General features: G+C 40.2%; 2 protein-coding genes across 3 annotated transcripts in view; one reads left to right on the forward strand and one right to left on the reverse strand.

The window, feature by feature from the left end:
• Fam3c (FAM3 metabolism regulating signaling molecule C) overlaps positions 1–4591 on the forward strand; it is a 50963-nt gene extending 46372 nt beyond the window's left edge. For both annotated transcript variants that reach the window (XM_034519528.2, XM_076913660.1), the window contains 2 exons: positions 1794–1920; positions 2509–4591. In XM_034519528.2, coding sequence (XP_034375419.1) covers positions 1794–1920; positions 2509–2598 — 217 coding nt within the window. In that variant the 3' untranslated portion in view covers positions 2599–4591. The remainder of the gene's footprint in view (positions 1–1793; positions 1921–2508) is intronic.
• Positions 4592–9660: 5069 nt separating this feature from the next.
• On the reverse strand, positions 9661–22015 carry Wnt16 (Wnt family member 16). Its single transcript, XM_034519193.2, has 4 exons — positions 21623–22015; positions 21196–21443; positions 19054–19340; positions 9661–12259 (listed from the first exon to the last, which is right to left on the reverse strand). The coding sequence occupies exons 1-4, from the start codon at positions 21715–21717 to the stop codon at positions 11795–11797; spliced, it is 1095 nt and encodes a 364-aa protein (XP_034375084.1). The 5' UTR covers positions 21718–22015; the 3' UTR covers positions 9661–11794.
• Positions 22016–23810: the final 1795 nt, after the last annotated feature.

Below are 23810 nucleotides of genomic sequence, written 5' to 3' on the forward strand. Positions count from 1 at the left end.
GTGTTGATAGAGGCAAAGAAGTCTTAAAAAGTAGCCAGAAAGTAGAACACATAGCCAACCTGCAGGGCTTCCCAGAGGCTCAGATGGCATGGCTTTCATTTTTTATTTTTATTGTTTAAAGGAAGGTGTGCATGTATGCTTGTTTTTTGTGTGTGTGTGTGTGTGTGTGTGTGTGTGTGTGTGTGTGTGTGTGTGTATGCATGCAGGTACCCTCAGAGAATCCCCTAGGGCTGAGGTTACAGGTGCTTGTGAACCACCCTTTGTGGGAGCCCGGAACTGACCTTGAGTTCTTTCCAAGAGCTACACAAACTCTTAACCACTGCTCTGTTTTGCCAGCCCCTTTCAACATTTATTTAATTATTTATCATTATTGATTTTCATGGGCTCCTTTTGAACACAGATGTTATACTCCTCTTCAGTTCATTTGTTCACACTGTGTCGTTCAGAAGTGGGTCGGAGATGCTGCGTATTCCAGAGGTTGTTGCTCATTTTTGCACGGATTCTGGTGAACTTGCTCCAGGGTACCAACCCTACCCAAGTGATGTTTAAAATGGTTCCCCCTGTCCTGCGGTTGTGATTCTTTGTATCACTTGTGAAAGCTGAATGATCCATTGTGTTTCATATTTCATAAAGCTCCTCTTTAAATGCAGGCTACGTCACGTGACGTCAGTTTAAGACCTTGGGGGATTTTGTTTTTTGTTTTTGTTTTTTCCACTAAGGCAGAGAGCTGAGGTCTGCTCCTGCATGAATCAGCGCCATCCTCTCCAGTCGTCCTGCTTTCACTTTGCCTTGGTGTTAGCAGGGCAGATATATTTAAATCATCTATAGAGGTTGGGTTTGGTGATGGTGGTGATTTTGTTTGTTTGCATACCATAGGACTTCATGTCAAATAACTGGGGTACCTGGCCCCTAGTTTTCTTTTTCTGGCTCTGCAGCTAGTGTTCATCTGCTTCCTTTCTGCTCTCTGTGAGACAGGAGAGGGAATCACTCGCCATTTAGCTGATACACGTGGATGTATCTAATGGCATCTAAATGTTTCTAATGGCATCTATCAGTTGAGGGTTTCTCTAGAGGCTGACTTGTGTTATTGCCTCCTGGGCAAATGTTTGGCTCTCATGTGGGCCCTTATGGCCTTTTTTTTTTTTTTTTTTTGGCTTTTTGAGACAGGGTTTCTCTGTATAGCCTTGGCTGTCCTGGAACTCACTCTGTAGACCAGGCTGGCCTCGAACTCAGAAATCCGCCTGCCTCTGCCTCCCAAATGCTGGGATTAAAGGCGTGCGCCACCACTGCCCGGCCCTTATGGCCATTTTAATTAAATAACTAAAGTACAATTTATAGACGTCTTCTCAAGATTTGTTTTAAATAAAAGACAGTGCTAAGCGGCCTTTAGCAATTGCTCAGCGCTCACTTCTGCTCTGTTCGGGTGGAGTTTTGGTGGAGTGGATGGAGACACTGGTTGCTTAAGACTTGGATATAACCCGGGTACACGTCGGTTAGCAGGGCCGCGCTCTCTCCTTCTGATGAATGTACTTAGAAATAACTAAGGGAAGACCAGTCGCTAGGCAATGCAGATGTTTAACAGATGCTCTCTAATTAACTTCTTGACTTTGTCTTTCATCACCAAAAAACTCAAGTAGGAATGTTGTTGTAGAAATTTTTTTTCCCCGAATCTATTTTTTAAAAATATTCTTTGATATAATTTGAAATGTTTTCACATCATATTCAGTAACTCTCTTGGTAAGTATTTAGAAAACACAGTGCCCCCGTGTCTATTGCTTCATCTTCTCTTGCAGACTCACGGATGAAGCACGGCGGCTCATTGCTGAGCTGGGGAGCACTTCCATCACCAGCCTTGGTTTCCGAGATAACTGGGTCTTCTGTGGTGGGAAGGGCATTAAGACAAAGAGCCCCTTCGAACAGGTTAGTGTCTGGGGGCATTCATAACTAATGGACGAGGGTCAACTAGTGAGACTTTCTCATATAATATTCTCATGCTAGCTATTTGAAAATTAGACCAAACTGATACTGAATACGTCCAGATAGGTTTTTTTTTAAATATGTTCTCAGTAAGTAATTAAAATAATGATGACTTCTTAAAAAGCTTCAAAGTAACTTAATGATTTCCTTCTTATACACCAATGTGTTATCAGACTTGGGCCTTTTAAAGGACTCTAGTTATTAAGCATTCCAGTTCTACTTTGATACTAGAACCAGCTGAATCTGCAAACGTCTCAGAGTTCAAATAGAATATAAAGTTTCTGACAAAACAGTTCTTTAAAAGTAGGGTTTTTTTTTTTTTTTTTTTTTTTTTTTTTTATGGTTTGTCACATAGTTCTCTGTCCCCAAGGGTCATCATCCGTTTAATATTTAGAGTCTTAAATGTTACGTGACCTCATTGTTGACATGTGCGTCACTGAAATGAGGATAGGTGGGTTGTGTTACTCGATGTGAGGAGATCACAAACTTTTTTTTTTTTTAATGCCATGTATCGTCATCGTGTTCCCTTAGCACATAAAGAACAATAAGGACACGAACAAGTACGAAGGATGGCCCGAGGTGGTCGAGATGGAAGGATGCATCCCCCAGAAGCAAGACTGACGGGAGCCTGAGGCGAGGAGGACCGCACTTTGACTCTGCAGAAGAGCTGTCACGCAGCCGCTCTGTGTACATATTCAGTAGCATGTGACCGTCCAGGGTGTGCATGAGCAAGACCGTCTCTGTTGATTCCAGGATTATTTATTGCTAACAGAAATGGCTACCTTTGTAAATAGTCCTCATTGAGCCAGTCACCAAACTATTTGTAAGCACATTTCCCCGAAAGTACAATGTGTAGGCTACAATGGCAATAATGTACTTTAATTCTTAAAGCATATTCAATGGGTAACCAGGCAGGTTGTATAGGACATTGATATTTATCCTGGTTGCTGTGAAATCCTATCGTGGAATAACATGGCTTCTAGGGAGGAGATTTTGTCCGTTTATGTGTCTCTGTATAAATATCTGGCATGTGATGACAGTTTCCTTTAAATTAAAGAGACCTCTGGCTAGTTGTATGTGTACTGTTACCTTACAGTCTTACTCCTGTTGTATCTTTTCAGTCTTTATTTTTTTCCTTCCAAAGAAATTCAGAAATAAAATGTTTCACACAAAAATTTACATTAGATTTGTGAAAAGCACAACAGTCTTTTTTTTTGTTTTTTGTTTTTTTTTGTGTGTGTGTGTGTGTTTTTTTTTTTTTTTTAATAACAGCAAAGATGAACATTAATGTCATTCAGGGCTCATTTTCTCGATTTCGTGTTAGCAGTGTGGATTCTGTAATTTTGTATAAGCTGTGTAGAGCAAACCTAGGTGTGAGATTCCCCAGAACTAGGGGACCCGGCCCAGTCCCTTCCTCAAGCTAATCAGGTCATTCAAGATAACTGGGTCAGTACATTTAGAGTAATACAAGCATTTATCTGCTTTCTTACCTTCATTGACCACATGGTTTTAGAACACTTCACTATCATAGCTTTGATTTGTAAACCAAGAAATGAAATTCCGTTATTTATTTTTTACTTCACAATAGCAACTGTTGCCTAAACATGGAGCAGAATATTTGAAAAAATTCCAATAAACTTTTTTTGAGGGCATTAGATACCTATTGTATGTGACATACATCAAATCCTCATGTATGGAATCACTTCAAATGTGACATAAACAAATGAAATGTTCATGCTGCCCTTTGTGGGATGAGGCAACAAATAAAATCTGAACCTAAAATTTAGGTGGTTTGTATAAAAATCTAAAAGCAGTATTTGCTGTTTTGTTAAAAGTTGGAAGCAGTTCAGATACTTCTTGAATATTACTGACCTTGTGGTACTGTGTCTTTCCACAGACTGAATGTAGTTCATAAGGAGACACATCCTCTGTGTTTAGAGAAGTTTTGTAAACTTTTTAAGAGTTCTGGTGCTTCTGTACTAACTCACATCCAACATGTATGTTTTAGCCTTTCTTTGCAGTTCTAGGGATTGGAAAATAAATATTGCAGGGTTGTTGAGTTTCATTTTTTAATACTGAATATAAGTACTCTTGGAGTGACATTGTAAATTTTTTCCTTCCTTCCTTCCTTCCTTCCTTCCTTCCTTCCTTCCTTCCTTTCTTTCTTTCTTTCTTTCTTTCTTTCTTTCTTTCTTTCTTTCTTTCTTTCTTTCTGTATTTGGCAAAGCACTACACTGATAGAACATCTCACGAAATCCTTCCAGTTGTGTTTTGTTCATCTTAACATGTAAAAAGTTTTTGCCATTCAATACAGTAACATCATGGCGTCTGGATATATTTGAACATGTATAGAAGTTAAGTTGCTTGGTAACAGGCTATTCCTCTGAGAGATGGGTTTTCCGTTTGTATAAACTTGGGAGGGATAAGGCTGGTTCTGTAACTGCTGTGGTGCAGTGGGTTTTGCCTGGATTCTGTCTTGTGTTGGTTGCACCTGCTTAACTTTGGAAGCAATAATCGACTGTTTTACGTCCACATCAGCCTTAGAAGTGGAACAGTGCTCATTTAATGTGGAAAACGGATTTTCTTTATTAAAATCAAAACTCTTTAACACTGACGTGTAGTAGTTGCAGTGATGTGTGGGGTCTGCAGATGGCACTTCTGCTTTGCTAAAACAGCTAAAGGAAGGTGATGTAAGTGGATGTCTGGGAAATAAGACAAAGAGAGCCTTTCTAGTCTTTGTTTTTATCTGGCTAATGGTAAATTCATTGTACCTTCTGTTTGTCAGCCCCTTTCCCCATCCATTTTAAGTGACAAGAGAAATGCACTCTGTTCAATAAGCAAAGCAGTTTATATTGGAAATGCATTTGGTATCTTTTTCAAGTCAATATGAGGGGGAAATGTTTGTTGAGCGGGTAAAAGATTGGCCACTCAACCAGTTCCTTCCACCTCTTCAAATACATATGAATGTGGATCTGTGGAAGCCACAAATGGATTTTTCCATTTCTAAAGTATCTTTAAGGTTTCTTTTCCTGTTCTTACCAGGATGGCTTTTCTACCATCAGCTTGGTTTTTGATTGTCACAAGCCAGTATCAGTCAACCCTCACCTCCGAAATCCCCCCTTTCTCCTCCTATTACTCTTTCACTCTACTCTTATCTTCTATCAAATCAAGGGTTAGATAGGATGAAAAACAGGCAGCTACATTTGTAACTCGCCAGTTCCAAGCCAAAAGGAACCAGTCAGTGAACTGGACAGGAACCTCCTTAACCAATGAAATGCAGCAACTCTTGAGGCCATCCATGATCTCTGTCTCATTCATTACTCAGAACGACATAGGCCTCATCACATGCAGAATTCAAGATTTAATGTCTTGTAATGGCCACCATTTGAAATCTGATTTTTAAAAAGGGCTCCACTTGCCTAGGACTGCCTAGGCAAAGGAGGGATCTTCAGTGGGAATTTTGAAACCTATTATTGATGTGATTGTTTGCTGGGGGTGGGGAGTTCTAAGCACATTTCCCATGATTTGTTAACTGCCATTCAAATGCATTTCCGCTTATCCAGGACACTGGTACCACTGTTTGGGTGTGGCCTGATAATGAACAAATTCAACCTGGGGACAAGTGAATTCTCTGCCAACTCTTGCTTTTCTGCATTGTCAGTGGAATAGGATGACCCCCAGTGTATGTCTACTGGTAAACAAATGTTACCTTCTGTAAAGATGTCCCTCCCAGCAGGGGAGACTTAATACTCACCCGGGACCCAGGTTTTGACTTAAGAGTTCAGTGTGGGTTTCAATGTCTTAAATCTAATTGTCAAGTTTGCGCATGTTGACATTAATGTGGAAATATGAATACTTTTCAATTTGGGCTACAGACTACCGTTCTTTTGTTTGGTTCTGTTTATTGGGTACCTGGTTAGAGTCCTGCATTCTTTGACAAGAATGGAAATGGACAAGAATTTTCTTGAGAGTTCAGTTCTGAGCATTGGAAAGATTGTCATGTTAGACACTGTTATCTGAACATGTCTAGTGCACAGACAAGCCAGTAGTCACTAGTGCCTAGAAGTTGGGAAGTCCAAGAATACAGAGTAGGTAAGTTTCTTAGGTGTGAGGAATGGGAAGTTGGGAAGTCCAAGAATATAGTTGGTGAGTTTCCTTAGGTGTGAGGCATGGGATCTACAGAATGTGCCCTGCCCCCAGGGGTTTTCTGTTCTTGAGCAGGTAGCTGCTACCTGCTAGATAAGTGAACGAGAGCCTGTTAGTAGATTCCTACAGAAATTGGAAACTCCAGGTCAGAATGAGGCTGAAAGCCATCAGAACTGTCCATTGTATATTTTGCAAAATACTGTTAAAATCCCTTTATGGAAATACTGTAGAATAGGTTCCCTATGGTTCTAGGTCCCAGAGCATGGTAGATATGGATAATACAATGACAGATATTGCAGCAACTAGAATTTTGAGATTATTTCTATGTTTAGTTAATAAAGTTTAAACTACAGTATCTCAAGAAATAATAGGCTGGCTATTTAAGAGAGAAAAAGTCTTCAAGTTGGCAAAAGGAAGAATTTTTCAAAATAATGAAATTTATCTTTGGTGAAATTATCCTGTACTCATTAAATAGAAGATAGGTCAGAGACCATACATTTACTCCATTGACATCAGTTTTTCCATTTTGCTGTCTTACTGTATGCTATTTTTATAGCAAAGCATGTGAGCGGAGCAAATATTATCTAGGGGAATTTAACATCTGGAGATAGCAGTGCATAGGACTAGGGGAGAGTGGAGCTTATGTACTGGGAAAGAGATTATTGATTTAATTTCTTTGTCCCCTTTGCTTGCCTGAGAGTTTAAGTTGTATTGAAATATGCAGCAAAATAAAAGACTCAGTGGGGACACAGGTTTACTTTAGCTTATGTTTGGATACCCGGAACTAGGTAGATACAGACCTACAGCTGTTATGACCACAGCTGGTAGGCTGTTACTAAGATGTTTCTTGGCAGCTGTGGAGGTCAGTCAACCCCCAGCCTGGACCAGCCACTTAACTGGGTCTTTACCCTCCAGTTCTTACAGGTCAGATTGAAGCTTCCACAGACTTGCTCATTAAAAAGACATATAAGAGCCTTTAGTTTGTGTTGACTTCATTCACATTTACTGTTATCCTCTCTTTGTAACACTTAACAGTGTTTCTTTTCAAAGCTTTAACTGGTGCAAATCCCTCTCTGGTAGTTTTTCCTTGTATGTGAAGATAAACCATTCCAAATGATAAGTGTTATCTATCTCTGTGAAAAGAATATCCTGCGTAGCAATTGGCTTTAAAGGTGTATTTATTTTATTCTGACAAATATTTTTATTTGCTCAGATCATTTCTTCTTGGAAGATGGATAGATCTTCCAAGTGAAACATCTGTAATTTATGCTTACAGATCCCTCAAAGTTTACATGGTGTAAACCTAGTCCTGAGAATTTTGATACCATGAGACACACAGTAAGAGTGGTGTGGCTCTGGAGGGCACAGATGTTGCAGCTGGTCCATCCTGTGTGAGCATGTCTGGGTACTTGATAGGAAGTTAATATATTTACCTCCCTCATCTGGGGAGTGGAGCCATAGTAATAATGCCTAATTTATGGAATTATTTACATATATTTATACATATATATTCATACACACATATTTATGAATGAAATTTATTTTGCCAGCGATACTGCAAATGTTATCAAGGTGTTTGCTAAAGTTATGTTTGCCTTCAAAGGAAACGAGTCTCCCATCTCTCTGTGGTATGCCACTATGTCCTCTCCTTTCATGCTGTGACACAGCCCTGCTCTTCACGCAAGGCCATGCCACCCTTGTTGCATAGTGAAGTTGAAATTAAAGCAAGGATCAGTACAACTTAGCTCTTCTTAGAAAGGTTTGTCTTGGGGTGTATTTGTGGTTCTTGGGGAAAGAGTTTGAACTTTTTTCTCAAATTAGCATCGAAGACCATGGTGCTCCAAGTAAGGGACTAACTAACTAACTAACTAGTGGTCTGTTTCCCAATCATTGAGGCCTTACAGGGTATGGCATGTAAATATATATAATGAAATGTCTTTGTTCTTGGTATAATGTGTGTTCCTTAAACTATAGAGCAACCCAAATACCATCCAAATTGGGGGGTAGGGAATGCGTGGTCATTTATGTTCAATGGATGTATAGGTTCTGTAGTGTGCTGTTATCAGAGAAATACTTTCTATATTCCTAATCCAGAGGTTACAGATAATGCTATTGTTTACTACACTTTCCCTTAATTAAGAAAAAAGAAAAAAAATATATAAGAGTCTCTCTCACTCTGTAGTCCTGGCTAGATTTGAACTCGCTCTATAGACCAAACTCACAGGGATCTGCTTGCATCCACCTTCCCAGGTATATTAAAGATGTGTGTCACCATACCTGGCTTATTTTTCCTTAATTTCATTTTAAGATGATCCATGTTCTCTTATTAGTTCTAAACCAGGAAAACAAACAAAAAACCCCTGAACCTTAAACAAACAAAACATTACTGGCACTGCTCCTCTCTATATAATACACAGATCTGGGTTTTTTTTTTTTTTTTTTTTTTTTTTTTTTTGGCAGTGAGTTCTGCGTGATGCCAGACACCACAATCACATCACTAGAACTAGGACCTGGAAAGCTCTGTTGGCCGTAGGCATTTAAACACCCTTTCCTGGCAAACTAATGCACTGGTTTCCCTCTACACATAATCCCCTCCTCCCCAGTCTCAAACTGTCTAAATTGGTTAGACTTAAAACCTACCACCCAGCAAGGACCCCAGATTGCCAACAGACAAATATGAATACCTGTTGACTCCCCACCCCCTGCTCCCAATTGTCATTGTGATTGTCTCAAAAATATGAACACATGTAAACCAATCAGTGCTAACATCAACAGAAGATCTTTGCCAGACCTTTTGGGAAGGAAAACTTCCCTGTCTTGGAAATACACAACTAGATAATGAACTCTGTTTTTCTTTAGAAGGCAAGCTCTGCAAATGTGGTGGTCATGTGACCAAGAGACGCAATGATGGAGCTGCTGGACGGTGGGGACAGGGCAAGAATTTGAGGCACACAAGCTACAGAGCCTGGCTTTCAAGACAATGCCAGAAACCAGATGAAAGTCATGGTGAGAGCCGAGCCAAAGGACTATGGCGGCCGGCCACTTACTGATAATGCTTCCTCCGATCCAGTTAAAAATTTCTGAGTCAACATGTTTTTCTTGATGTTTATGTCAGTCTGGTGTGTGTTTATGCTATATGCTATTTGCAACATAAAAATAGATGCTGAAAAACTCAAGGATGACTGCAGGGGTGATGCCAAAGATAAGAAGGGAAAGACCCCAGATACAGCTTGGAAGTGAGAAATTCTTCCGTGGCATCCTAGAAAGCACAACCAAATAGGCTTTGGATTTTTGATGCAACGGCTGAAGCGTTAACTAACAGCTATTACGGAGCCAGAGGCTGACTGGTTCTCAGTCAGTTGATACTGTAATGGATGTTTTCTAATTAGTAGTTAATGTTCACTACGGTTTTCCTCTTTTAAAGTAAAAGGATGAGTATGTTCAACGTGGATAAAGTAGTTACTTTGTAAAAAGAGCATGAGAGTGCCCCGCCCCCACATCAGTCCGGACAGAGAATAACAAGAAATGGAAAGCAAGTCTTTCAAATTAGCTTTGTATTTGTCCATTTGCCATGTCCACAATTCGCTCTTAGCAAATAGTAACGGTTAGACTTTAAGGGTCACGAGTAAACATTCGAGTTGTGATTTATAACATCAGGATTGAGAAATCTGCCAGAGGTTTGCTTTTCAAATGATTGCTTAACGTTGGTTTAAAAGATTAATAGAAAATAGGTCAAAATATTTGATAAATATTGATCTTATTAATAAGAAAAAGGATATCCTTTTGTGTCCATTCAGAACGTAGAAAAACCATTTTCCATATAATTCTAAAATATTTAATGAAGAGTAAAAGCATAAGCATTTAAAGTAAAATACAATCTAAAAACAGCCCTGTGACACTTTGCTGGGTATTTTTGTCAAATATGAACATATATGTGTGGATTAAAGTAAGAAACGGGTTAGGGGTTTAGCTCAGTGGTAGAGCACTTGCCTAGCAAGGCACAAGACCGTGGGTTCGGACCTTAGATCCACCCCCACCCCCCAATAATGGAAAGAAAAGAAAACATAAAATGAAAAGAAAAGAATGAAAAACAGCACTCAGCATTCAAATGACAACATTGTATAAAATATAATAAATATTCAGGGTATCAAATTTGACATTATTCTGGCTTAGAGTCTTTTTCCCAGCTAAGACCTTTACTGTGAAATTTAGTATAAGAAAACAGAGCTAAGGTTGAAAAGAGAATTCGATTATTCTGGCTACTGAGATAACATGATCTTCAGTATTTTGTAACACACTTTAATCCATAGCACAGAAAACTGTCATCTTCAAGACAGCCATGGCTATGCAGAAAAACCCTGTCTCAAAAATTTTTTCACTTTAAAAAAAAAAAAAAAAAAAAAACGGTTGTTTTGGCAAGAAACACACATCCAGGTAACTGCCTCAATTACCCCTTTCCCAAGATTTAAAGAAGGAATTAGTAGTATGGAAAAAAAATCAAAAGTTATTCTCATTTCTTGATGTAGTCTTATTATTCGAGTACTTTCAGACTTTAACGATAAATGTCTTTACGTCTTAATATGTTACATAAGTTACTGTTTTTACAAAATATAAAACATTTGAAGTAAAACACTATACAAAATACTGCATAATTTACATAATTAAGGGTACTTTCTCTATTTACTTCCATTCTCTTCAACTCCTTTTAAGGATTCTCCCAGTATATCACGACTGAGTGTTTAAGAGTAGAAACTGGTCTACAATAAAAAAAGATAAATCCAAAGTTTAAAAGTCATATAAACGTTATATCTCTTCCACTCCCCAGACAAATCTTCTTGGTTAAAGACATTTAAAAATCCACATCATGTTTTACTTTTTACATTTTGATTACTTTATTTATTACTTAACATCTTTTAAAAAAAGACTTTAAAAATGGATACTGCATCTCTGAATGGGGACTCTTTTCAACAGCCCTGCTTTTGAAGTTTATGGAAGGGTAAAGTAAGAACCTGCCCCTTGGTTAATTTTCAGCATCTTTTGTCTACACACAAACAATATCATTAATTCTATTAAAATGCTAAGGAAAAATGCAATTCATGTGTACTGCTCCTAGCTCCTATAAGAGATGCCTTTAAAAATGATCAATGTGTGCCCACCATGACTGATTTCTCTAAGTCCACAGTCTAAGATCTTATCCTGAGCCTGGATCAGTTCTCTGCAATAAGGGCTTTTTTTTTTTTTTTCCTAGTCTTCCTTTTCCTTTTCCTTTTCCTTTTCCTTTTCCTTTTCCTTTTCCTTTTCCTTTTCCTTTTCCTTTCCTTTCCTTTCCTTTCCTTTCCTTTCCTTTCCTTTCTCTTTTCTCTTCTTTTCTTCTTTGTCTGTATTGCTTCGGAAACAAATTGCTGTTCCTTATATGTCAATGTATATTCCCCAAACTATCCAACGGCAACGACTGCCAGCCAACCTTTTCAACTTTACAATCCCAAGCAGTCCTCATGATCAACTTGTGATGTGAAGTCTGCCAGAAAGAAGAAATCGCAGACTGGCCCAGGGATCTGGGAACACTCTTATAGGCAGCGACTTCCCCAGCCGTGCACAGTAGGGGGCGTCCTCCAGATGGCAACACCTTTGGTTGCTGCTGAGGCGTCTCATGCCAGGCTGGATGGAGAGGTTACTTACAAGTGTGGACATCGGTCATGCTTTCACACCTCCTGCAGCGGACGTAGCAGCACCAGATAAACTTACACTCACACCTCTCCACGTGCCTGACTACGTGAGTATTGTAGCCTCGGCCACAGCAGAGGAGGTTACAGCCGTCCGCGCCTCCTGATGTCCGGTTGCACTCTCTGCCCTGTGTCCCAGGAATACCCAGTTTCTTGTTCTCCACGCAGTAGTTGGGAGACTTATGGACATACAGCAGGTCATCCTTGAGAATGGGTGTCTGCCTCTGATCTTTTTCTCTCCTGCGCATTTTCCTCTTGGTTTTGTCTGAGATCTGGATGCTGTTTTCATATTTATCCTTTAAAAAATGCCCAATCTTTTCAAAAGAAGACATAGTTTTCCAGCAGGTTTTCACAGCACAGGAGCCGGAAACTCCGTGACAGCGGCAGTCCACAGACATTAACTTGGCGACAGCCTAAAACCAACAACGATTGTGTTCAAATGTCATTGGTGGGTTGCAGTGTTTCATTCAATAGCAGAAACAGTTAAACTAGCCACTCAAGTTTCTTACGCTTTCCTCCATAAAAATGATGGTTTGAACATAAACCATTTTGAAGGTTGTTTAGAGTTCAAATATTTTGTCATTTATTTCTGTCTAAATGTTTTGACTCTACACAGAAAACCTTCCCACAAGACATCTAAAACAGTGGGGGGGAGGGGGCAGGGGGAGGGTAGGTGGGAGTATGGAAGTGGAAGGTCTGGCCTGAAGGTCTGAGTTGGATTACTGGGAAACCACATGGTAGAAGGAGAGAACCAATTCCTGCAAGGTGTCTTCCTGACATGTTATGTGCACCACGGCATATGCATTAACCACCTATACTAAATAAATAAATAGCTATATAAAAACTGTAAAAATATTAGTGTCAGGTCACCTAGTTTTGCCACTCACCAAAGATGGTCTGAAATCTCACTCATTGGGGAGGGGGCGGGTGAGAATGGATGATTATATGTGCCTGCCTGCATGTTTCCGATACCATTTAAAGTCTTGCTATTCAGACTACGGTTCATGGGTCGCCAACTCCAGCATCCCTTGTAAGGAATGTAGACAATCCTGGCCCTGAGCCAGATGTACAGAATGAGAAGCTACATTTTAAACCAGAGCTTTGGGAGACTGTCACGCAAAGCACTAACAGGGCAGTTGCCTTCAGCTTTCACACTGGACACAGAAACATCAAGAGAACATTCCAAGTAACCAGTTTCTCAAATCCTTGAAATCTGATTGGTTGGGGTGAGCTTCGAACATGACATATTTGGCACTTCGTTGTGCTACCTGTTAAATCTATTGAGTCTTTCTAGGTTTGGTCACTCTAAAGTCAGTTACATGACAGGGTAAAGGGGGAGTGAGAACACGCTAAGTCCTGGCCATGGACCACACAAGCAGCCTTGCCTAAGTTAAAGGGGAAAAAACTAGAGTGACAAATTTCTTCTGCTTTTCTGGGGAATTAATTGAAAACATAGTTCCTATCCTTTATGGATAGACAGCATTATTTTAACATGGAGAATAAGAAGAGAAGAATTGCCTGAAATTACAATTTTTGGGAGGATGAGGCAGAAAGGCTGAGAACTTGAGGCTAGCCTGGGAAACATAGTGAACCCCAGGCTAGTTTAGGTTGCAGAGTGGGACCTTGTCTGAGGCAAAGGAAAAGAGGCCCATGTTAATATGGTTTTAAATTTATTTCTAAGTGTGGAGCTCTTATACAGCCCGGGGCACTAAATGAAGTCACAAACATTTGTAATAGCCCATTGTTTGAGGTGTGTTGAGGTCTAAATGCTCCCGTCTTTGATGAAGTTAGTGTAAGAGTTAAGATGATTTTTTTTCTTCCCAATGAGCCTAAACTAAGAATCAAGAGGTTTGTAAAGTTTTAGGACTCTAACCTCTTACATAGCAACATTGTTTCCTGAAGTCCCCAGAGGATGGCAGAGCAGATTAATAAATCGTCAGGACTAGTTGTAGAGTTCACATTCTGTCAGCATGCTGGGCAAAATGAAAAATGAATCCACCCAAATTCCACGACTTAAAAATTAAGTATATAATTTCACAAAGGCAGTTTGAATTCTACTTACAGCTCTTATCAAAACTACAAAATGATCAAGGCTCTATTACTTTTGAGATGTCCACAGAAGGGCATTTTTTCTAACATTCTAACAGTCTAACCACAAAGAATATTTCAAACAAGTAATATTGTACTGCAGACTTAAACGAGAACATATGATATTGATTTGTACAGTGTTTAATACTTCTCGGTAGCATTTAAAACAATCAATAGAATAGTATTCAAACCGTGTCCTTTCTAGAACGTATGATATAATCATTTTTATTCCTAAAGCTTCAAAACTAATAAATGCATCTATTTCTTAATACACAGAGCAGAAGCACCCTATAGCGACAAAAGAACAAATTATTGCATAAAGTATGGAACACAGATACTCTGATTTACCACATTTGATATTCACAAAATACTTGCTTCTTTAAGAGATCTGTATACAGATGTTTAAAAAATTAATGCAATCAGTGACCTTTGTTCGTATTTTAAGTGGTAATGGATATGGGGGGCGGGGGGAAGAGCTCAGTCAGTGTAGGTAATAAAATAAATTGTCCGAGAAACCCAGACCTGAGAGTACATGTACATTTAAACCAGATCAGCATTCCTGATAGTCATCGCTTGGTGATTTAAAGCTGCCTTCCCTTCAGATCATGACTGAGAGCCCAACTTCCTTTTATCCACTACTTTAGACATGGGCGTTGTTAGTTTGCAAAGCACCAAAGACAGAGTGGATGGCACGTCAACGACTTTTGAACCATTCACTCACACAAAACTGTTTTAAAACATCCACAGTGGCAAACCTGACTGAGAAGAGGTAACCTAAGGCACCTCCATGAAGCAAAGTCACTGCTGCTGCTGGGGGGCGGGAGGCAATGCTTCCCAAAGACCAGAAACTGATGGGATCTCCTCCAGCTCAGTCATAACTCTGTCCCAGACAGTGTGAGTCCAACCAAACTGTTTCATAGTTTGCAAGAATAAGAAAAGAGACTTGCAAATTCGATTTTGTCACCTACTACGCTTATATCAGGATTTTGAGGGATTTTCCTACTCTAGAAAACAACTCTTTAAATCCATAAGTTCCTAATTTTCTACTATTATGTTTTTAAACTTTTAGTTCTATGTCTTTTGATCAAAATCAGTCCTAATGTAAGTAGAAAAAAATAGTATTCTTATATTTTTGGTTGTGAGTCTAGCCTTTAATAGCTGAGCCATCTCCCCAGCCCAGAAATAGTATTCTTGTCACAGATGTGACACATATTTTTTTCTCTCCAAGAATTTACATATATAAATGAACTTCAAGGAGGAGAATTCCATAAATTTCACATACAATTTGAAGTCCCCAAAATACTCTAGAGATAGAACTCAGAATTGAAGTTGAGCAGATAGTTACTGCTTGGAGAATTTTATGAAAAGAGAAATTTCAGGCAACAGACGCGCGGTTTAACTTTGCCGACATTAGTGTTTCTTGGAACAGATTTTCATAAATCACGTACTTGATCTGGTTTTATAGCAAGAAATTCTTTTCGTTTAATACGTAGTTAATGAACAAGTACTTAGTTGTGATTCCAATTTTATAGAAAAATAAACAATGTGGTTAAGACACTTGTCTTACATAAATTGGTGATATATGATATAAGGTCTTTATAACTCAGCAAGATAATCTTAGAAAAGCAGAGGAATGAAAGTGGAAAATATAAGTATATTTAAAGATCTTGCCGAAACTCTCCAAATCGTGTGCCCTGTGACTTTTCTGCTTCGGTTCTTAATGAATGCTAAACAGCTAACGGGAGCTGCAGTGTTTGCCTGATATTTTCTGGTAACTGAAAAAGAGACTAGCAACCAAATGGATTGTGTGTGGTTATGGGAAAATTCCTTTCTCTCCTCTAGTTGAGTTGTTAAGGTTTGTAACAATGTTAACAAAGGAAGGTTTTGTTACCTATTGCAAACAGATGTGCCTATTTTAGTGGCCTTAGTGTAAACAATGAGAGAGCAGTTAGGAAGGTAGCATTTAATCTTGCAGGGGTTCCTCTCGGAAGCTTTTGGGTTGGTAAGTTTCTAATGCAGTGAAATGAGAAAGATGTATTGCTGGAACTCAGTGCAAAGAACAGACACCACGTAAGAGATGGTTTAAGGACTCATGGCCTCCCAATTTTAAGTCAAAGGTAATGCTGTGATTGGACATTGTTTTCTACACACTGCTTGGTCCAGATTTTACTAGGAATGGCTAGAAACTGGTGTGCAACATTCTGTAACTAACAATTCATTGTGTCAGCCATCAGAGGACCTGTTTGATTTAAGAACTCCGAGAGTTAGGCTTGGGTGGATGCGTGTGCAGTACCCCTGTTCCTCTGACCCACATCACCCCCTTCTATCCCCAAACACATCTGAACCTGCTGAAAAGCAAGGCACCGCTGTGTTGTTCAGCTACTTATAAATATTCTCGAAACAGGTCAATGAGAATTTGGGATCTGCCCTTCCCACTTCGTTGAGTAACTCATAATAAAACAAATTACGGGGTAGGAAAACTTAAAAGTTTATGAGGTAGACATGGTAAGAATGGAAATATTTTCAGCACACCAAAAGAAATACCCATAAATATTCCAAGTCACATTATTCCCAGAAGTTCTGCCCCTGGAAGACATCACATCATTCTCGCAGCCAATCACCGCCCAGCAACATTATTCTTGGAGTCATAACTTTAGGAATGGTGTCAGAAACCAATTGGGAATCAGAGTATTTAAGGTCAGCGGTTAGAAAATCATCTATCCTGCTCAAAGTGCAACTAAGCGCCAGTACCCACATTTCTCTGAACACTTTCCTACATTTTGAGTTTGGGATTTTGAGACTAGAAAAAAAAAAAAAAAAAAAAAAAAAAAAAAAAAAAAAAACCAACTCAATTGAATGCAGACCTTAAACTTTACTCAGACAAATATGCCTGACAGATCAAAATCATAATGGTCAATATTAAAAACTGAGTCAGTTTCTCGTCTATGTTAGAGAAACCTGGTCTTTTGTTTATCTAGACTTCTTTTTTTTTTTTTTTTAATGCTACCAGTGGAAAGAAAAATGCAAAAATATTTTGAATTATAATACCTCCAGAAAAAGAAGACCAATAAAAACACCGATGTATTACCCTCAAAATAACCAGGTAAATGTTTTATAGTGCTTTAGGATTCCATCTAGAACAATGTGAGGGGAAAAAAATTCAGTAAAGGAAACTGAAATTTGCACAAAACATGTCTCTCTGAATGTGCTGAATTGTTATTTGTCAATACAGAAAAATAGCAAAAATCTATGTGACATAGAGAAATTGAGGTTTTTTTCTCATCAATAGTACAATGCATTAAAATTGATGCTGAACAAAATTAAAACATAAACAACAGTTTAAGACCAATATTAACAGTGACAGATTCAAACATTGCTGCTTAATTTGCAATTGCCAACATATGAGATGAAACAAAACTGAATGTTATTAATGAAATTCATTTGATTTAATACAAATGTTTTAGGATCTTTCATAAACTCAGACACAACTGCTTCTGAGTTTTTTTGTTTGTTTGTTTTTGGTGAAATGTTTAAATCACTATCAAACTGTTTAAACAACAACTAATAATAAGTACTTATGTAACTGTTTTCTCAACCTTTAAAGATAGCGATTTGATGTGCCCTGGTGATTTCCTTGAGCATAATACTGGGGCTTAAAGGGACATAGGTTAATTGCAATTACCTTCTTTCATATTAACACGTTAGAAATAACAAATATTTCTTTATTTAAAGTCAATCAGCATCTCATTCTTACTTTCACAAGGAAAAACCTTAAGGGCTGCCCTGCTGAACAAGAGTAACTGTTAGCAGCAGAAAGTGCATTTTCTGAAGATCCTAAAAACTGTGGGAGACTCTCATAGCCTATTCACTGAGTCTTCCTGTTTCCTGGTTTGCCTTTTTGAATTGCATATTCAAATGAGATGGAAACGCAAATGTAAACTTCAGGAGTTGTGGTAATATTTTACTAGCTTTTAGTATTTTTCAACGAAGGCAGTTGAATAAAAACAACTGGCTGGAGCTTCCAAGCATTGTGAATGAGCCCCATTACTTACTTGCCAAAAATGGACAAAACAAATGCAACATATACTTTAACTATTCCTAAGAGATGCTGCAACTTGTCTGAATTTACTTCAGGAGGATGTGGCAGACGATAGTAACTACATGGGGACCTTGACAGGTAATTGGAAATTCAATAATATACAATATATGCCAATATGTCTGTCTTGAAAAGTTTATTACGACACAGAAAATATATATTCATTAAAAATGCTACAGTCCTTTAGGAAAGTTTTGGTTGCCAAACTTGAACAGTGTTGTAGAATCCAAACTTTATTGTAAATAAAGTCAGTATTGTAAATATATAAAAGCTAAGTAAGCTACACACATATTTCTTTTTACGAAAACTATTTTTTTAAACCAGAATTTATAAAGGAGTTCACTAGGTACTAGGTTCTTAAGTTCAACTCCTCTCAACCTATCTTTACTATTGCTATGTTTTTAAGATGTCTTTCTTTACCTTTAATATACCTATAACTTTATATTTATATTCTTTATGAGTTTTAATTGAACCTATTTTATACAATTAACAATTTTCCATAAAAAACTTTTGCTTTACAAAAACCAATAGTGGTTGTAGATCCCCTAAGAACACCTACTGAAGAAAAATAATATAAACCTGACAACATAATAACATTTAAGGATCGTTGTCTACTAAATAGTAGATTTAAAATGATAAAAAATTCAAACAAGGGGATAATACATAATTTGGCCCAATAAATGAGAGATACTATAAATCCCATTCTGGAAATGCCAGAAAGCAGGTTATTAGATAACCAATAAAACAACAAGAACTTGTGTATCTTTTATTTAATAATGTTTCGCTATACAAAGTGCACCGACACCAATACACTCTGCTGCAGAATTCAACTCATGTCAGTGGTATTTGTCTAAACTAAACCAACATAGTCAATACACACTCATGAAGGGATACATAGCTATATTTTTCTTACACTGTCAATGTTTGACTTTTAAATCATTGGCATGGATTCACCCAGAAGCATTAACCCCAGTATTATTTACCCAATGACACTAAATTCTTATTCGATTTCCTAATACATACCTGCCGTCCTGCTTCATTGTTGTGTAGATTCATGGCTAGCAGGACTTTGCTTTCTTTTCCTGTGGTGTTTCTCATGGGGAGATCTAGAAACTTTCTGCTGAACCACATGCCGTACTGGACATCATCAGAGCATCCTCCCCAATGCCAGCCTTCACTTGCTGAGCCACCATTCTGCAAGGTGGTGTCACAGGAGCACTCGGTCATGTTTCCTGCACTGCAAGACCTGGTTACAGAGTGCACCAGGCCTGCAGCCATGATGGCATAAATGAATGCTGTCTCCTTGGTGCCTAGGAAGAAAACATTGATAAATTACAGAGCCCACACTTTCTGTTGACATTCAGTCCTGACCTAAGCCTCTTACTTGTTGTCCTTAGGAGGCAATCAGTTTCCAGGCATTCACAATGAATGCTAAAATGTGTGAATATTTGGAAAGGAAATCTACTATTCTAGACTTTTAAAAAAAGCAGCACTACTGTTGTTCTGGATTCCAAATCGGGATGACACATGCCATATTGTCACCCACTCTTCTCATATATTACCATTCATGCTTTTTTTTTTTTAAATTGTCACCCTTACTAGTACCTACCTTAGTGTTTCATAGCTAGAAGTAGCTTATTGGTACACGTTGAATTTAAATCCTTTGCATGGACATTGTAAATGGCAATTAAAAAGGAAACATTCTTTATCTATTTTTTTTTAAGTGTGCTGCAGTCACACAATACAAAAGGAAAATTTTGGTACTATTTTTCTTTAAATAGATACTACACAAACTAAAATTAGCAAAAAAAAAAAAAAAATCAAGACAGCTGATAGATACATATTCGTTTTCTTTCACACCAAAAATAAGGTTTTAAAGTGGGAGAATATGCGGAATAATCATCACTGGTATTGAGTTGTTAACATTTTACACAGTACAGCTGGCTTTATAGTCATATAACTAATGAAAGCAAGATAATTGAAAACTTGCAAAAATGCATTGTCGTGGAAAAGTATCCTATTTTGAAACAGTTGCGCTTTGTACTCCAGCAGTTGAGTTGGAGTTAAAATCTTTGAAATCAAAGTTCCATTAAGACATTCATAAAACAGACGAGGAAGGTCTCAGCAGGCAACTTTTTTTTTCTTTCCAGATGTTTAGATTGGAGTAGAAACAGCTTCACGCCCGTTGTCTAATAAACCTTTAGGCAACTGTTTAGGACACATCCTTTCTCTCTTTCTTACTTTTCTTTCTTTCTCCTCCAGGTTCTTAGCCTCCCCCATTCCCCCCCCCTCCCCATTCCAGGCCAGGGATCTTCAGCATCACTTGCCAGGCAAAACTCAAGAGCTGGGACATACCGCTTTGTGGAGGCGCGTGCAGAAACTGAGTGGGGAAGGGTCAAAGTGCAGTACGAACGGAAACGAACTTTTAAAACCACAGCGCATCTTTCAAAGCCTCGGGGTTAAAACTCTCTGACTTTGCTAATATCACAGGAAGCATCTTAGTAGCATTATCCTTGCTAAGTCACCAAGCCTCTTGGAAGAACATTTTTCCCTCTCTACTGCGCTTTCCCGTACCGCAGAAAGCGCGCCTGGTCGAGGAGAGATGGGAGAAACAGAAAACTGAGGGACGCAGAAGAAGTCGCGCTCAGGTGACAGTCCCTTTAAAAAAAAAAAAAAATCACCATTGTGCACTAAACCTGGTGTTCCCAGGAGTCAATAAAACGTGCGGCTGTGCTTCAATTAGCCACTTGTCCGCAGCTCTGGGCGCCACCGAGCTGCTTAAATCAAAGCAGATGCGGCAGCAGCATTCCCGGCTGTAGACCTCATGTTTGTCCAGCTGGTCACCCACGGAGCGGGGCGCCATGGGGTCCTAGGGGTCGACGGGATGGGAACGCATAGTTTTTCTGCAACTTTGGCAGGGGCCACGGGAAGGAAGGAGAACTGCAGCCCTTCTAAGATTCCTTCTGTAGATCTGGGGCGTCCCTCCCTGGGCAACACCTGCACACTGGGGTCTGGCCCTTGTGGTCCCAGTTTCCTAGCATCAAACGTTCTATATGAAGACCTCTCCAGCACCGGATGGTGCAGGTTCTATTCACTCTATCGAAGGCATAGGCAGAAAAGCTGTCGTCTTGTATGTCCCCATCCCCAAGGGTCCCGGTGACTCACCGCTACTCAGTTCATAGCCAAAGAGGGGAGCTGTGGCGAGCTGGGTGGAAGTGGCAGTGGCGACCATACAGTTCCACCTCTCATGTCGGAACTGGCTTCTGCACTCCTGAATGCCCAGCCTGGCACCCTCGCGGATGCTAGGCAGCAGGTAGGGTTTCCTCTTGCACAGCTCCTTCTGGCGGCTGTTCAGCGGCAAGCCGGCGCAGCCCAGCTTCTCCGGTACCCCGAAGGAGGCGATGCCCAACCACCTGTAAGAGGCGGCGCCCCTGAGGTAAGCGGCTCCCTTGCCCTCCCCTACCCCCAAAGTATAAGGCCTCCGTTCCTAGGGTCCCCACTCTTTCTCCCCTAGCCTCAAGTTGAGAGTCCCCTGGTACAGGCCATCCCTTTGACCACCTACCCTATATGCCTCCACAGAGCCCATACTCACATCCAGTTGCCCTGGGTTCCGCAGGGGAGCAGCGACAGCACAGCTGCCCACAGCGCACACAAGCTGGGCAGGGCCAGGAGCGCCGCTCTGTCCATGGCCGGCGCATGGAGGCCCCCAGCCTCAGCCACTCCTCTCCTGTCTCCTCTCTCCAGAGGCCCGCAGGGCCTGGGGTCAGTTTTCTAGCACCCAGTTGTTCCTTGCTATTTTTCTCCTGGAAGGTAACATTAAAAAGGGCAGCAAGGACAGAGACTATCAGCAGTCCCCCAGGCAAGATGAGGTGGAGAAAGTAGCCTGAGATTCTCTGGCGCAAAGGTAAGTACGAGCTGCAGATGCGGGAGCGTCCCTCACATTCCAAGGTGAGAAACTTCTGCTGATGTCTCCTTGTCTCCATCGCCCCAGGCTTCTCCTCGCATCTCCTCCCCCGACCGCGCCTGGAGTCTGATTGGCCCAGCAGCAATCCTGTACCTCACCATCTGGAAACTTCAGTGTCTCATTGGCTAACAGTGGGCTCTGCGGGGGGCGCTCCTGGGCTGAGCCTCCGAGACTGTCTAACTAGACCTGGGAGTGTCACGACCTTTCCTCCTGTCACAATGTCCTTAGAGAAGGTCACTGCGAGATTGAGTCAAGATGAAGAGCAAGGAAGTGATGGGCTCTTATTAGCATCCTTGAGTGAAAATCTAGCCACATCTAGATTTACCCTCTGAGTAAAAAGGGTAAAGGCATGTGTGTGTGTGTGTGTGTGTGTGTGTGTGTGTGTGTGTGTGTGTGTGTGTGTGTGTGTGTGTTTCACTCTGCTTTTCTTTCTTGTGTTTCTCTCTCTTGAATTATCTTTATAAGGTCAGAATTGATACCATAATTTGCACCCTTGGCATCAGAGAGGATAGGTGAGGACTCTTTTCCTGTCATTTGTATACACATTTATTTTTCAGCGTTGCATCAAATTTCCCCGTATTATATTGAGTTTCCGTGATGGCTTTTCTCATTTGTCTTATTTCTGTAGCTTTTGAGAGCACAGGCTAGTCTAGGGGGTGGGGAGTTGGGGGGTGGGGGGCGGTAGGCAGACAAATGCACCGGTGAGAGCTGACCAGAGCATCCAAATAGGTGCGGAGTATCCCTATCCTCTTCTGACCCACACTGACCCTCTCAGGGATACCTTACACAGAGCTACGACTGGAAACAAAGGCAACAATGACAAAAACAGAAATACTGCACCCACACCAACTCCATGCCCAGACCTATGGAAGTTTGTAGCAATAAAACCCCTTTCCACAAATAAAAAAACGCAGCCGGGCAGACAAATCTAAGGCCAGATAAATTCTGATCGTCCGTAATGGAGATTATAGGTAAATGGAATCGGCAACGGACGCTTTCACCAAATGTGCTTTAGAAGCAGGAAGTGTTCTGAGAACTAGTAGTCAGCGTTTTGTCTCCAAGAACCCTTTGAAGGTGCCCGGAATATGCTTTGTTGTGGTATCAAAGAGCCTGCCTCCTCTACTTACAGGCACAGGGTTTCTATCACCTGCTCCCAGGAGGACGTCTGGAATGTTAGTAAACTCTCCAGGTGGTATCATCTCAGCCGGTGCCCCCCCACCCCCCACTTTTTAGCCTCATCCCTGAAAGGCTTTGATAGCATTTGCTCGCTTCTAATCCTCAGCATCACTTAAGGCCAATCAAAGCTCACCCAAACTCCCATCCTGTTCCATTCACGCCTTTATCCAGCAAACGTTGCATGCAATGCTATGTACGAGGTCCTAAAACCACACTGTAATTTTTAGAAAGTCAAGTTGATGATAGGGTGTGGTTACTGATCCAGAAATATTTTGGCTAATAGCTAGTGGCCTCTCTGAAAGTGGGAGCCCTTATCCAAGCCCACTTTATCCTCTAAGCCTTCTCCAGGAAGGGACCACGGTACATCCATAGCTGTCTCACTGCCATTGGTCCCAGAGCAGCAGATCTTCTTTGGAAGCACAACTCGCGGAGTGGATTAATGTCATGAGGAACATCCCGAACAGATGCCTAAGTGGCCTAAAAGCTGAAAATAGAGACATTTCTTCCTTGTAAGGGAAACTGGAGAGGGTGCAATCTTGGGTTTGGGAGGAGGGTGTGGAGAACATCAATCCCTTAAGCTGATTTTTAAAAGCCAACTGTGTTTGATTTTTTTTTTTTATTCAGAAATATATATTAGGCT

This window comes from Arvicanthis niloticus, chromosome 15 (genome assembly GCF_011762505.2).
Source record: "Arvicanthis niloticus isolate mArvNil1 chromosome 15, mArvNil1.pat.X, whole genome shotgun sequence".
Classification (NCBI taxonomy): domain Eukaryota; kingdom Metazoa; phylum Chordata; class Mammalia; order Rodentia; family Muridae; genus Arvicanthis; species Arvicanthis niloticus.